Below are 16,687 nucleotides of genomic sequence, written 5' to 3' on the forward strand. Positions count from 1 at the left end.
TGGAATCTAATTCTGACCAACAAGGAGGAAGTAGTTGCTTGAAGCAGGAATGACAGGACTTTTTGGAGCAAGTGGCCACTCCACCTATTGCTGGAGACTGAGATTATGGAAGAACAGATTTCAAAGCATTCAGAGAAAAAAGCAAAGCCTTATTAAGAGCAAGACATGCCACACTCAAAGCATTTCCTTTTTTTTTTTTTTTAAATAAGGTTACTAGGATATCAGGAGACTGTTTTGTAGGTGCAATATAGCTAGATTTTAAGCAAAGCATTTGACGAAGTTTCCTAAATTATATTTCTGACAAGATGGAGATGTGGGTTAGATGACAGCATAGTTAGGTGGATTCAGGAATTTGTTGAACAACGAGACCTGAAAAGTAATTATTGATAGGTTTATGTTAAAGTTGGGGAAGGTCATTAAAAAGAAAAATAATTGTTTACTAAATGCCTACTACATGCCAGGAAGTGTACTAAGTGCTTTATAGATATTATCTCATTTGATTCTCACAACAATAACTTTGGGAGGCAGGTACTATTGTTATCATCCCCATTTTATAATTGAGAAAACTGAGGCAAGGTTAAGTGATCTGTCCAGGGTCATACAGCTAGTAAGTGTCTGAGGCTGGATTTGAATTTAGGTGTTTTTGACTGTAGGCCCAGAACTCTATCCACTATACTATCTATTATATTCTTGTCTCTGTGCTGTTCAACATTTTTATCAGTAAAACATGAATAAAGAGGTTAGAATGATTAAAACTGTCATAAACAAATTAGATGATAGAGAAAGGATCTAAAAAGATCTCAATAGGTTAAAATGATGAGCCAAATCTAACAAGAAGAAGTCTGATAGGGACAAATATAATGCCCTATTCTTGGGTTCAAAAAATCAACCGAGTAAGTACAGGATTGGAAAAGGTATGGCTAGACAATTGGTTTGTCTGAAAGCGATCCTGGGGATTCCAAGGTCAATATCAGTCAACAGAGGCACATAGCAGCCAAAAAATCTAACCCAAGCTGAGACTGAATTCAGAGAAGTATAATGCCCAATACAAGGGACATAATAGGTAGGCTATAGTTCTGCATGGATAGACCATGTCTAGAGTATTGTACTCAGTTTTGTGTGCTGCATTTTAGGAAGTATATTGATTAGTTAGAACAGAGTTGTTAAACATGCAGCCTGCAGGCCTACAACAGTACTGAGTGTGGTCTGAATTAGATTAAAATGGAATTGGGAAATATTTAATGAAATACCTAAAAATATAGTAAAATATAGATAATGTTAACATGTGGTTTTTTAAATCAAGATGTGCCCATGAGGATCCTTATGTATGGTTTAGTGACTTTTATTTCTATTTGAGTTTGATACCACTGAATCAGTGTCCTAATGAAGTTAACCAGAATGGTAGGGTGATTGGAGACTGCGCCATTAAACAACTGGTTGAAAGAATTGGGGATGTTCAGCTTGTAGCAGAGAAAGCTCAGGGGAGACATGATAGCTGAGTGCTTGAAGGGCTGTCACTTGGAGGAGAAATTAGACTTGTTATGCTTAGCTCCAGAGATTAGCATTATGATCAGTGGGTGGAAATTGCTGAGAAGCAAATTTCAATTTGATGTAAGGAAAATTTTTCTAACCATTAGAGCTTTTCAAAAGTAGAATGGGGTGCTTGGGAGGTAATGAGCTCCCTTTCAATGGAGGTCTTCAAGTGGAAAGGTTGGTTTTCTACTCGTTAGGGATGTCATATAAGGACTTCCTGTTCATGTACAGGTTGGACTAGATGCCTTGGGAGATCCCTTTCAACCCCAAGATTCTGTGAGATCAGGAGGTCAAGCCACATATGACAAATGAGGAAACTGAGGTTCACAGCAGTAAAGTGACTTGTCTATAGTCACACGACCAGTAAGTATGGGGACTGAAAGCATCTATAGATCATAAATGAAGGCTAGAAAAGATCTCAAAGAACATCTGGTCCAACCGTCTTATTTCACAGAAAAGGAAACTGAGGCCCATCAAGATTAACTGACTTGCAGTCATATGGATACTGAGCATTAGCTGTAGGATTTGAATCTAGACCTTGGGATTCTAGTGCCTTGGCTCTTACCTCCTAAGCTGCCCTCCCATGGACCTAGCTGGAACTTCAACTTCAAGTCTAGAGCTTCTTCTATTACACCTCAGTGTAAAAACTTTTACTATGGGAGGCAATTCTCTTCTCTGAGCCTTTGTTTTCTCATCAATCAATCCATTAATAAGAATTTTTAAGTGCTTACTATAGGACAGGTACTGTGCTAACTCCTGTCGATACACACAGGAAATGAAACAATTCCTGCCTACGAGGGGTTTGTTTTCCTGCTGTCATCTGTCTTACCCATTTTTTTTTTCTTTTTGGTGAGGCAATCAGGGTTAAGTGACTTGTCCAGGGTCCCACAGCTAGTAAGTATTAAGTGCCTGAGGCTGGATTTGAACTCAGGTCCTCCTGAATCCAGGGCCAGTGCTCTATCCACCTAGCTGTCCCAGTCCCATTTTTAAAAATGGTGGTGATCATATTTGACCTATTTACATACTTCTTATGAGGAAAGTGCTTTGTAAATCTTAAAAACCATAGAAATGTGATTATAGTTTTTGTAATGATACATTTCAAGCTCCAAGTGTCCAATTCCTCTTTTTTTTTTCTTCTTGGAAACACTGACCTCTCTTTGGAACTGGCCTCATTGCACAAATGAGGAAATGAAGGCCCAAAAGACACAATGACTTGCTCAAGGTCACAGAGCAAGTTAATGACAGTGCAGCTGTAAAGGGTTTTAAATTCTTCCTCTAAGGCTCACTTCCTGTGTGACCTTGTGCAAATCATTTTCCCTTCCTAGGCCTCAGTTTTCCTATCCACAAAATGGAGGCTGGGGGTGGGCTAGGTGACCTCTGAGTTCCCTCCCAGATTTGGATCTGTGATGCCGAGATCTTTGCAGCAAAGGAAGCAGCTGCATTACTGGTGCAGTGCTCTCTAGCAGCCCGAAGAGTGGATACGGGGACCAAACTGGAAAGAACTTTCCTCTGGAGAGGAGAAGGGGATTCAGGAAAGTAGAATGACAAGGCCAGAGGGAAGAAGGAGGGGGGACTGAAGGGAAGGAACGCAGGTTGATCAAAGCACCAGATACAATTGTGACCTTCCGGACTCCAGGCCAGGGCTATGTCTTCTCTGACCCTTCCCAGCCCCAACTCTTATCGGGAATGGTGGCCAAAGCAAGTTTAAATAACCAGGTTAAACTGAGTTTGAGCATAGAGCAGGGAACCTCCCCTTTGTTCATTAGCTGAGTCCGGCTACTGGGTCTCATTTCTAAGTCTGCCTGTCTTCCGGTCACCCACTTCACTCCCTTACTCTCCTGCTTTAACCTCACTCCATCTCTCAGGCTCCCTCCACCCCACATCCTCACACAAATGTACACTCCTCTCTCCCTTAGAACCTCCTTCCCTTTCCTCTCAGACACAAACACACACAATCCCTCAGCTTAGTCTTTCTTTCCTCTCTTTCTTTCTCACATACTCCTCCACCTCTGAAACCCTCTCATATGCTCTCATACACACATACTCTCCTATCTCAGTCTTCTCTCCCTCTTCCTTATACACACTTCTCAGTTCTCTCTCTCTCTCTCTTTCTCTCTCTCTCTCTCTCTCTCACACACACACATACACACACAGAGACATACACACAGATATAGAGCTTGTGTCTTTCTCATGCATAAGCACACTGTCTGTCTCTCACACACACACACACTCATACACACACTCCTATCTCTCTTACATATATTTCTGTCTCTATATTATTTCATAGATGGTCCTAATCAATACTCTGGTTCCAAGAGGGAATTACTAATTTATTTTTCATATTGCATAAAAATCAGACATCCTCTCATGAGGTCTTATAAGCACTGCTCTTCTTTTCCAGGGGTATTTTTTTTCTTTTAATCTGAGGAAGTCTTGTATGTGGAAACTCCCTGGTTTATAACTTACAGTTGTGAGAATTGCCTGGGCTACTAAGAAGTCAAGTGACTTACTTGCCCCTGGTCACACAGTTTGTCTTTGTCAGAAGCAGGACTCTAAATTGAGTTTTTCTGGATCCAAGGCTAACCTTCCATCCACTAGCCCATGCTAGTACTATCATTGGAAACACCTTTAAGGTTAGCAAAATGCTGTAATACAAAGTCTCATTTAACCTGCATGACAATCCTTTGAGGTGGGCACTCCAGGCTCCCTCCCCCCCATTTTAGTCATTGATTCAGAGCTAGAAGGAACGTTTGAGGGCATCTAGTTCAACTCCCTTATTATGAAGATGAGGAAATTAAGGCCTGGAGTGGCTAAATCACTTGACAAAGATCACTTATTAGATGCTGTCATAGTCAGGATTCAAATCAGGGCTCCTCTAATTCCAAATCCAGCATATTGTACTGGTTGGGGGTTAACAAGGACATGCCACAAGAAGTCCTCTGGGGATCTCTGGCCAAAGTGGTTCTTGGACCAAAAAGAGATTGAAAGTTTGCCTCTATCCTTCTTTGTATCTTTCCTCTATCTTCATCTCTTTAAGTAACTAATTTATTATTTTTATTTATATCACATGACATATGTAGCACTTTCTGATTTTCAAAGTTTTTACCATTCATTCATTCAAACATCCATTCAGTAAGAGATATATCTGCCCTGGGAAAGTGTACATTCTGGATAGAGAGATAAGAAAACAAAAAGCAAGTACAAATTAGTTGCTCAATTTCTATAAGCCCTGAAGGATTCCCAGATGAAGGGCATGAATGAAGTAGAGTCAAATTGGGAAGGCACCTTGGAAAAGGTGACTCAGGTCTTCCAGGAAATGAAGGATGGTGATTGAAGTGAAGGTGAAAGGCAGCAGGGGTAGCAAAGAGGTCAGGGGCCTGTGGAAGGTAGAAGGGGGCACTGAGGGGCAGGGGCAAAGAGGCCAAAAACACAAGTAGGATCAGCTGGTGGCAGAAAGACCAGCATCCAGAGGTGGATGAAGGGGTGTGGCAGGGATGCCACAGTGTTCTTGGGGAGATGGAGAGTGGTAGTGACAAGGGAGGCCAGGAAGCCAGGGGAGATGAGGAGGAAGAGATTTTGAATGAGGGATTTGAGGGAACTGAGCTCAGAGAGGAATGAGCAATCTTGGAATGGGGATGGGGTGAGCAACAGACATGCTTTTGTGGAGACAGAGTGCTGGGGGAAGGGAGAGAACAGGCCATGGGACAGGGAATGGGATCAATTCAGGGAGATTCCAGCCGGAGAAATATTTTGAGGAAAACCCTGGGGAGAAGGGTCCTAGGTCCCAGGGGGAGAGGGTCAGAAACATTTGGAGTTCAGTGAACAAGAGGATCCGGTCCTCTCAGACTCCAGTACCTCCTCAGCTCTGGCAGCTTCTTAGGCTCAACACGAGATTTAATATATGCTCCATTTAGACCCTACACACAGAAGGTTTCTGAGGCTTTGCAGATCAAGAATTTTCCTGAAGGGGTTAGCTTCCTGATCACCACAGCAAGCTCCCCCTTATGTGCTCTCTGCCAGTCTTGCTACCCTACCCCTGCTCCTCCCCTCACCCCACACCTATGGTCTTGGGCTTTCCATTTTGAAGCTTGTGGTAGGGTCCCAGGGGCACTAGGGGTAAAGGACAGGCAGAGAAAGCTGGAGAAGGGAGAGGTAGGGAATGGGGGTTGGGGCCCAGAGGGTCCTAGATGAAAGAGGCACGGGAATGGGAGAGAGATGGGGCAAAGGAGCATCGAAGAAGGGGAATACTTACCTCGGGGTGTCCTGCTGGCTCCAGAGCCTCCTCGAGGAGATTCGCAGCTACTGTTGGCACTGCTGTTAGCACTGCTGTTGGGGGACAGGGGACCCGGGCCGCACTGGGACTCTGGCTCCAGCGCGCTCCGATTCAGCCCCAGCAGCTCCATGGCCCCAGGGTAGAGGTGGGCCTGGGACAAGACCCCCTGCTGACCGGGAATTCAGGGGGCCGCTTCCCACCGGTTCCACCTGCTTTCGCGTCGATCGCTTCTGTGCCCCTGAACTGGCCCGTCTGATGTGTGTGTCCGCTCCGCCCTCTGTCTCGGGTCGGCACCTTGCGCACCCACGCGGATTTCTCCCCCTCTCTCCTTCCGTCCCTCTGTCCCTCTCTTTGCGCGTGCCTCTCCTCCCGTTTCTCTACCCCTGGGTCTCTCCTTGACTCCCGGCAAATCTTTCCCCTCGGGTTTCTCCCTGTGTCCTACTATACCCTGTGTCTTTCTGCCTCCGCTCCCCCAAACCCCTAAAATCTCCCTCTCGCTTTCCAGGGGACTCCCAGCTTCGTTCCCCCCGCAGCGGGATCTGCTGCTGCTGGGGCTGGGGTGGCCTGGGGAGCCCCGCCCCTCTCCTCCAGAGCTAAGCCTAGCTGGGGTCCCGCCCCCCTCTCTGCAGCGCTGCCGCTCGGCCTGGGGGGGTGGGCGTTGGGGGATGGGGGGGTGCTCTTTACCGCTGTTCCAGCCCGAGTTTCTGGAGGGAGTCAGGCCTGGGGCTGTAGTTGCCACTGCGGATGGGGGCGGGGGAGGCAACGAAGGGGTGGTAAGAGACAAGATCCGATGTTTTATTGTACTGTACTTTAGCTATGCTACCGTATTGACCTATGGGGCACCAAAATATAGAGTGGGACATTCGTGGGTCATGTTCCATTTGGGGACAGGTGTGAGGTGTGGACTGGGGGCAGGGAAGGTTCACAGTCTTTCAATTAGAATCCTCTGTCCCAGCAAACCCCTCTTATAACTCTGGGCTGTCCCCAGTAGTACCCCTATGGGCACAATGATATCCCAAGTCCCAATAATAGCTTGACTCCAAAGACATTTGACTCAATGACAGCCTCCAATGATACCTCTGGACTCAGTGATACCTTGGCCCCAGTGTCATAACCAGTCATATTTCTGATCCCAGTAATACTACAGCCACAGTAACAGGCCAGGCCCCAGTGTCAGCCCAGGTCACAATGACGCTCCAACTCGAATAGCCCTTGACAGTTACTCTCAAATATTCTTCATCAGGGGACAGACTTCAGAGAGCTGAGATGTAGTAAGGACTCTGACCTTAGGAAGGACTCCGACTGGTGGAAATTTCCCAGGGGCAGAGTACCAGTAAAAGAGGAATCCCTAGCTCCCTTTGGCACCTGGTAGCGCCAGCGCTGCCACTACCACCTCTCTGCTCCGTCTGTTTGCTCTTGGGAGCAGGTGGAGATATAGATAACCAGCTTAAGCTTCCCATGGGGGGGGAGGGGAGGGCAGAGGATAGGAGGATAAAGTGGGGCAAAGTGGGTTGGGGGTGGAGGTGATGGGTGAAGGGAGGAGAGGATGGTGATCCCCAGCACTCATCCCATCTCCTCTAGCATCACAGGACCCATCCTGGGCTTGTTCAGAGTCCTCAATAAGAATGGGTAAGCTATCTTGAGAGACATCAGATCCTAGGAACTGAGGGGAGAAGAGCTGCATTGATGAGGAAAATAGGAGGGGGTGCCAAAGGGATGGAGGTGCTTGCCAGGTTCTTGGCCTCCAGCCCTACCTGTGAGGGCATCTCCCCCTCCCAACCCTCCCTTTAGTCTCATCTATCATCTCCTTGGCTCCAGGGATACTATGTCCTCCCATCCCTCCACCCCCATCTTCCAGAGAAAAAAGCCCATTAGTGTCCCTTCCCCTATGATTGATAGCCCCCAAAGGCTGAGGATTGATGGGACTTGAAGGGATGGGCAGGGTAGGAGGGAAGAAGGCCAGGAATGGGAGGATGGGAGCAATTTAGAGACTTCCAATTCCAGGGAAGGAAACTTGTGACCCAGGTATGTTGCAGCAGGGAAGAGCAGGAAGTGAAGAGAGAGCTGGGATACAACTGGGAGGGCACCTGCTATGTGGGAAGGGTGCCCACCTCACTCTCACTCCATGTCCTAGGCCTAGACAGTCTCCTGACACTGCTACCTCACTCAGCTCTGCCAACGCTCAGATCCTAGGGCCTGCAGCCCTATTTGTTCTAGCTAGATTCCCAGGTGGAAACACTGATAACCAGCTGGTATTTTCCCACTGAGAAGGGGGAAGGGCGAATGAAATTGGAAGAAGACAGATTGAGGAACCTGGGAATATGGGACAGAGCTCAAGGGACTAGGAAGGAACAGAAATGAAGGAGACTAGGGTGGTGGTGCGGGGGGAATGAAACAGAGATGGGAATAATTGGGGGGGGCATGAAGATTGAGAAGAGAGACAGAGAGAGAGAAAACAAGAGTTAGAAATTTAGAGTTTAGAGACAAGAAATGATGGAACCCCTAAGTCATAGCATAGCATGAGGATCAATTCAATTCAGTCTACCAATTTATTGTGAACTCTATGCAAAGTAGAGTGCCCCAGGCACTAGAGGTTTAATAACACACAACAGTCTCTCCTCTTAAGGAGCTTACATTTTAAGAGGGAGATCTGACATGTACGTAGATAGGTAAACATAATGTAATATGAGGAATGATAGAGCCAGGTAAAGGAATACTTCACTAAGAAAGAGGCACCTGAACTGAGACTTGGAAAAAAGATAAAGTACCTTAAAGACAGAGGTGAGATGGGAGGCTATTCTGGGCATCAGGTACAGCTTGCAATAATATACAGATATAAATCGGGTATTTGGGGTATTTAAGGAGTAGTAGCATCTTTGGTGTGAGGACTTGCTGAACCCTTTTCAGGGCTGCTCATCCACCTTTGGTGTCCATCTGACACTTGACTCTCACCTGTGGCTCCAAGAAGCTATAGCATGCTGGTGGCCACACCCTGGTAAAACTGTCTCAGAAGATAGGCTAAACCAGGTTTTGAGGATAATCAACAGGCCTCAGACCTGTTGGTGAGTTAGGGGTGTCTATCCCAAGCATGTGAAGACTTTCCCTGGTGGAATGGGCAGATAAGAACAATTTGTTCCGATGACCATGAAGGTGGCTAAAGCAGGTGCTGTGGAGAGTTTAGAGCTTGGTCAGACATGGAAGGTGCCAAGGTCATCCACTGCATCCTGGGCTATCACCAGTCGTCCTGACTTTTGTCTTGCCACTGGACTCCTTTGACTCTGGAAGGGAGAGTGGAGCTGATGACGTTGTATAACTCTACCTCACTTAAATCCAATTCTTGCACAAGTCAAGACATCACCCCATAATGTCATCGGTCCTCTTCAAAAATGAAGGATAAACAACAGATACAGATGATGGAATTAGAGTGCCTGCAGGCAACCTTTGCTTGCATGTGGCTTACTCCAGACAAAATACTTCAAGTTAAGGGACTCTCTCTAAATTCACACAATGAATGAGCCCCCTTACTGTATTTACTTTCACTAGTCAGCCAGAGGAAACACTTAATTCAAAGCAAAGGCATTTAATGAAATAACACCTGAAGATAAGTAGTAATAGAACATTTCCCCCATAAATGTAGAGCATACACAAACATGTACTCTTGGTGGGAAGAGTGGACATACCCAGGACAGTTGTATGGAGAGGGCACACTCATGGAAAGGCTTCTGATGTGTCCATATTGCCAGTGTCTTCTGGTGACGTCATCAACCTGCTTCCACTGGGTCTGCTTTACAAATTGATTTTGTATGTCTCTCTCTGTTCAGTGGTACGCCATTGGGCATGTGGTTACTGCTAGGTACTGTTGTACTACTTCTTTCCCTTAAGAGGGAAAGTAGATACTGTCTCTTTTAGCTTACAGCCCAGATGATAGGAGGGCATCAAGGCCCTTCATACACCTCATATAGATTATAGAAAAAACTCTCAGTTGCCTCTTCTCCAACAGGATCCACCAAATCTTGGAGTCTGAGTTGTGCATAGCTTTTTTCTGCAGAAGGAAAATCTTTATTTCTAGAGCCCAAGTTCTTTTGGAACACAGAACAGCCAGACGGCTAAGTTACAACTACAGGTACTTGAAAATTCTGCATCTAGAATCCACTGGCCCAGGAAACTATCTGACTTGGGGTTAGAAATTCTTTGTACCTCCTGCTTAAGTCCTTCTGGAGATACTGTGCCTTCAAATGCCATTTTTGGGTGGGAGAACCTTGCCAAGAAATTTCACAAGAGACAGGTAGGTCTCAGGCACAGTAATTTTGCCAACCACACAAGGTCCTTTAGGTTTCCCATGCAAGTGAAGGGGAGAAGGAGAGGGAAAGGACAAGAACAAAAAAGCCTAGGTAGAGCAGTATTGTGAAGAGGTATTGCCCTCAGCTCTGTGTGTGTGGGTGTATCCAGAAACAAACCTTCTAGCCTTTGAGCCTTCCCATAGAATTCTGAGTTTGAAGAACAGCTAGCAGTCTAGTTTAGGGAAAGGAACAAGCATTTATTAATTGCCTACTATGTACCAGACACTGTGCTAAGTATTTTACAAATATCTCATTTGGCTAGAATGTAGAATTATTAAGGTGAGTAAAATGAAATATGGCTGGAAAGGAGGCAAGTAATATGAAATACAGCTGGAAAGGTAGATTGGAGCCAGATTTGGCCTCCCTGGGTCCTAACTTCTGTTGGTTAGAATTATGACATGTCCTGCTATGGCCCCTCAAGAGATCATAGAATCATTTATATGCCCCTAAGGCTGCTCTCACTTTCTTTGTGATCACTATTTCAAATGACCTTCTTAGGCTTTGGTTGGAGTCATTATTATATCTTACAGGTCTGAATGCACATATGAAGCCCTGGTACTGCAAACCCTAAGATAGGAAGAAGGAAATAAGCATTTATTAAGTGCCTGCTATATGCCAGGCACTGTTAAGCACTTTACAAATATCTCATTTGATCCTTGCAATAACCCTGGGAGGAAGGCACTATTAGTATCCCCATTTTACAGTTGAGGAAATTGAGGTTAAGTGATTTGCCCAAGGTCACATAGCTAGTAAGTATCTGAGGAAGGATATGAATTCAGGTCTTCCTGACTGTAAGCCCAGTACTCCATCTACTGCCCTACCTAGTAACCACTCAGCTATCCTCCAGATAGGAAATGGATCTGTGATTTCATTGGTATAGGATACTCTTAGGGGAAGGGGAGGAGGAACTCCCTTTATAAATTCAAGTTGGCACTCTCTGCAATTTATAGTCTTAGACTCTAGACTCTTGGCCCTAGAGACCTGAGATGTTAAATGACTTGCTCAGGACCACACAGCCAGGGCACGTCAGATGCAAAACTGAACCCAGATCATCTTGACTTCAAGGCTGTCTCTCTATACACTCTGCCTGCTGCCTCTCAGACTTAAGGCTACAAAGACAAAAATGGAACTAAGAGTCTTCCTGCAACAGCTAATAAGGTGATGTTAAGTTCCCCAGGGGACCTAAGGCTGATAACAAGTAGGAAGAACTGTGAACCTGAGCCCATACAGTATAAACAGAGTGACTATGTCATCCTTCTCCCCTGGGCCCTCTCATCTAAACTGATCATAAAAGTTGATTTAAGGGTATTATTTTATAGTGTCCTGGGCATATTTCATGGGGTCATAATTGGATGTTACAATTCTTGATTAGAAGCAATGAAGAGAAGAAACTTCTGAACAATTAAGCTGAACTAAAATGGAATAGATTGCCTTGAAAGGGTCCCTATTCCTGGAGGTTCTCGGGCAAAGGCTACACTTGCATCCCAACTTTAGGGTCTAGAACCTTGAAATTATAATCTCTGACATCTCTTTTTCTCTTCCCTCTCCTGAACATTTATTCACACTAAACTAACATTTCACCATTTTGATGGCCTTTGTTTTGTCACCTCTACTCCCCTGTTCTACCTTCTTCCTTTGGCTTTGCTTTCCTTCATTCCCAGCCTTGACCCCATGGTTTGCCACTCCTATGGCTCCAGAATCTTTTAAATCCTTTGCCCTCTCATCTTCCACCCCTCTGTCTGCCTTAGTTTCCTCAATTGTAAAATGGGGATAATAAGAGCATATATATGTATGTGTGTATATATGTGTATATATATATATACATATATATAAATCATGAGGTTGTTGTGAAGATTAAATGAAATTATATTTGTAAAGTGCTTAAGACAGTGCTTGGCACATGGTTAATAAGTGCATGGTATATGGCATTAATAAATACTCTTTCCTCCCCCTTCCATCCCTTCATTTCTCCCTCCTGACCTTTAAATCCTTATCCCTTGGTAACTCCCCTGATTTCTCCAATCCTGTTTTAAGGCTGCTGAGCATGGCTGGAGAAAATGTTAAAATAAAGATGATTCCATTACCTATGGATTCAAGGCACATAATCTCAGCTGGGCCTTTACTACTGTTTGAATATTCTTCTATTCTATCTTACTCTTTATATCATTCCTCAGGGCAATATTTTTTTCCCTTGATCATCTCTACATCATACTGCCTCTACCCTGGCTACCATTCTCATTTTCCTCCTACTGGTACTTTGAATTCTCCCCCTGCCTGGGTTGCAAGCGTTCTGGTACATACTTAACAACCAGCTTTCAGGGGGAAAAAATGTGTGCTGGACATACTTTTTAAGTTTAATCTTCATTATTAACATTTTTTCTATCACTTTCTTAAGTCTAGACAATAAACAAAACAATAAATCAAGCCCTGATTTGTAGTGTTAGTGGATTTTCAGCTCACACTGAAAATTCAACAGGAGAGGTTGGAGCTCGCTCCAGCATATCCCTAGATGTGGAACTCTGATAGGTGAACATTTTGTCAGAAGCCAGGCCCTCAAACCAACTCCAGTCATCTCCACACTATTCCAAGGTTGGTACACCTCTCCCTTCTGTCAATTCCCCTTCACATATTATCTTTCTCATTATAATGTAAGCTTTTTGAAGGTAGGTACTGATAGGATTGCTTGTATTTGTATCCCTAGCGCTTAGCACTGTGCCTGGCACACTTTAAGTGCTTAACAAATGCTCTATCTATCCATCTGTCTATCCATCTAACCATGTGTCCATCTGTCTGTCATCTATTCTCTTCTCACCACCAACCCTATCAGACTACCCCTCCAATTAAGTGAGACCTAGCCCCCTATTTCCTTAAGATAATTGAAACCATACCCCTAGAGCTTTCTCAGTCTTTTCTTCTTTGTTCTTCAAACTGCCCAGCTGTGGAAAGACCATGACTTGTAGTCAAGCTGATCTGGGTTTGAGTCTTACCTTTGACACTCACTAGTCGTGTGACCTTGGACAAACCACATAAGGTATGTCTGTTTCTTTTTATGTAAAGTGATGATAATAATCCATGTGGTACTTATCTCACAGAGTTATTGTGAGCATATGTAAAATGCTTTGCAAACTTGGAAGCACTATATATAAATGTCAATTGTTCTTGTTAGGATAAAAACAATAGTAATAATAATATAAGTAATAAATCAATCAGTAAACATTTATTAAGAGCCTACTACATGCCAGGCACTGTGCTAGGCATTGGCAATACAAAAAGAGGCAAAATACAGTCCTTGCTAGTAGTCCCTATTAGTAGTACTTCTAGTAATAGTAGTTGTATAGAGTAGTAGTAGAAGTAGTATTAGTAGTAGCAGTAGTATGTAAGAGGCAGTGTTGAATATCAGATAAAGAGCTGGCCTTGCAATTGGAAAGATCTGATACACATTGACTACATGGCCCTAAGCAAGTCATTTAACTGCTCATTGCCTCCAGACAACTCTCTAATACTCTGCTGCAAAGCAAATGTTCATTTGCATTATTAAAGGAGTTCCCTTTATCATTGGAATCATAGGTCTTGTCCAATCTGTTATACCTTTCTCTCCTACTCATTATGGCTAACTGGTCCACTTGAGCCCCTGATCTCATGCATTTCCATGTCTTCCAGGACCTTGCTTCAGAAATCATTCCCATTTTCTCAGACTTCATTTTTTTCTTCTATAGCTCCTGGTTTTTTTCATCTTCTTACAAAAAACAGGCAAAATCAATGCTAATGTTTCTTTTTCAGAGCATTCTCTTGATCTTTCCAGTCCATCCAGCTACCTTGTCATCTCTCTCCCCCACTTCACTGCTAAACGTCTTGAAAAAAGTTGCCTATAAAATTAAAATAACTCTGAGGTACCACATCACACCTATCAGATTGGCTAACATGACAAAACAGGAAAATGATAAATGTTGGAGAAGATGTGGGAAAACTGGAACACTAATGCATTGTTGGTGGAGTTGTGAACTGATCTAACCATTCTAGAGAGCAATGTGGAACTATGCCCAAAGGCCTATAAAACTGTACATACCCTTCGCTCCAGCAATACCACTACTAGGTCAGCAAGTGACAGGCTCAATGTGGAAAAGCAAACTCAGGCTTGGTCTTTTGCTATGCTCTGTGTAGACTTTGAAGTTCCATATAAAAGGGAACAATTCTAGAAATTGGAAGACAATATGGGTAACTGAGGGGAAGCAGGGACTCACTAAAGACAGAAAGAGAATTGTCTTGTTTATAGGCTCAGGTATAAGTTCTTTCAATTTTAAAAATCAGGTTAAATAAAACCTATCCTATATTACATGTCTTCTTAGATTAAGTANATAAATTTTAAAAATCAGGTTAAATAAAACCTATCCTATATTACATGTCTTCTTAGATTAAGTATTTGAATGGTAGCTGAGGGATTTTTCTTTTTCATAGAGATGTAAAAGTGAGGCAAATCCTGTTATTCCCAGAGGAAACCCTGAGTGGGGTTAGAAGCAAAAAAGGAGGATTATGAAAAGTCCCTCAGATTTATCCTGGCCCATGTAAACTCATGATTTTGGTCCTGGGCCACTGAATGCATACTGAGCCCCTACAGTCTGGTACCACACTGAATTTCTAGTTTCATCCCTTTAATGCTATAGTCAAACTAGATAATCCTTTCCTCCCCAAATATGTACTATCCTCTCATACCTCCATACCTTTACTTAGCCTGTTTTCTATGCCCAGAATATTGTCTCTACCCATCTTTGCCTGTTGAACCCATCCTTTAAAGACTAACATAAATGCTAGCACCTCCAGGAAGCCTTCCCCTTTTCCCCTCAGCTGATTATGACATTCAGCAATTCAATTCAAGAAACATTTATTAGGTGCTTCTATTTGCCAGGTGCTGGAGATATAAAGGCAAATTAAGTCTTGTCCATAGAGAACTTTTATCTCTACTAGACCTCCCATCACCATTTTATTTTGTAACTCTCTAATGGACATAATCCACACTCTCATTCGCTAGACTTTTATCTGGAGACAGTGTGGTGTAGAGAATGAGAGCTGGCCTTGGAGTCAGGAAGATGTAGATTGTGTCAAGTCTCTGACTGCTGCTGGTTGTGAGACCCTGGGCAAATCCCTTACTCTCAGTGCCCCCAGACAACTCTAAAGCTATAAATTGCAGAGCAAATGATTGCTCTGCATTGCTAGGAAGATTAAAACCATAGGTTTGACCTAAAAAAACAATTTCTCATATAATACTCTATTGTTCTATTTTGGTTTTGATCCCCCTTGCTAGATGGTGAACTCCCTGAGATGGTGGCTTTGTTTCTCCCTCAGTCCTTTAGTGCAGTGCTGTACTCACACTAACTAAATGTTTGTTCTGAATTGAATTTGATTTTCATGTTGGTCGGTCAAGTATGGGTTGGACAAGATGCGTTCTCTTCCAAATCTGAGATCCTGTGAGTTAACATGGTGAAATATCACTGAGTTTGGAGTTTAAAGACTTTCTTTTTGGAGTCCTGGATCTGCCACTAAGTTGTATTTATGACCTTGGGCAAATGGCTCTGAAGAAGCAAATGGCTTCTTTGGGCTTTAATTTCCTTACCCAGGAGGGGACTGGACCAAAATGATTTCTAAGATTCCTTCTAAATCACACACTTATTATTATTATTTTTTTCCTTTTTGGTGAGGCAGTTGGGGTTAAGTGACTTGCCCAGGGTCACACAGCTAGTAAGTGTCAAGTGTCTGAGGCCAGATTTGAAGTCAGGTCCTCCGGACTCCAAAGCTGGAGCTCTATCCACTGTGCCACCTTGCTGCCCCATCGCACACTTATTATTCTAAAAGTTCAGAGTCTATTCTCAGGGCAAGGAGAAAAGGGACAGGGAATAGGATTTTCTGAGACCAGGAACTAGAAGGGAATTCAGTGAAGGTCAAAAAAGTTTTCAAGATCATTATGGCCAACCTACAGTCAGGATATAATATGAGGGACCAGAGAGGAGAATACTTTTCTCCTAAAGGTGCTAGAGGTCAGAAGAAATCTCAAAGAGGGTAAAAGGTAAAGAGGTAAAAAGGTAACGAAAGTAAAAGCCCAAAAAGGAGAGAACTTCCACTAGATCCACTAGAGATCAGACAAAGGAATGGAGCTAACACAGGGTGGGTCAAATGGGAGAAGTTAGGATACAGGAACATTTGAAGTCAGAAGACCATTCTAAGACATGGGGGCAAATGGCAAATGACTGATTTTCTGGAATAGAACCAGGCACCATGAGAACTATAATACAGTTTTATCATAACCACAGGTCTTAAAAATTCTCCAATGCTTTAGGACCTTTCTAACTCTACAGAACATCCTCACCATCCTGTTTACCCTAAAACTCCAATAGACTTCTGAGTACTCTGTAGGAGTCTTAGAGACAAAGTTGAGAGTCAGAGCAACTGACAGTGTAAATCATGCCTCTGAAGTGGCAGCTCTTTGTGCTGGCATTGAGATATGAAACCTCAAGAGCTAAAAGGACTTTGGGCAGAAGTGAAGGGATGC

The 16,687-nt window shown here is 43.7% G+C and overlaps 1 protein-coding gene across 1 annotated transcript in view; it reads right to left on the reverse strand.

The window, feature by feature from the left end:
* The window catches only part of CCKBR (cholecystokinin B receptor), a 14,597-nt gene extending 8,661 nt beyond the window's left edge, over positions 1 to 5,936 (reverse strand). The window contains exon 1 of the mRNA XM_027864770.1: positions 5,786 to 5,936. Within this exon, the coding sequence (XP_027720571.1) occupies positions 5,786 to 5,936 (151 nt within the window). The remainder of the gene's footprint in view (positions 1 to 5,785) is intronic.
* Between the last annotated feature and the right edge of the window lie 10,751 nt (positions 5,937 to 16,687).

This window comes from Vombatus ursinus, unplaced genomic scaffold (assembly GCF_900497805.2).
Source record: "Vombatus ursinus unplaced genomic scaffold, bare-nosed wombat genome assembly UNPS02014775.1, whole genome shotgun sequence".
In the NCBI taxonomy this organism is placed as follows: domain Eukaryota; kingdom Metazoa; phylum Chordata; class Mammalia; order Diprotodontia; family Vombatidae; genus Vombatus; species Vombatus ursinus.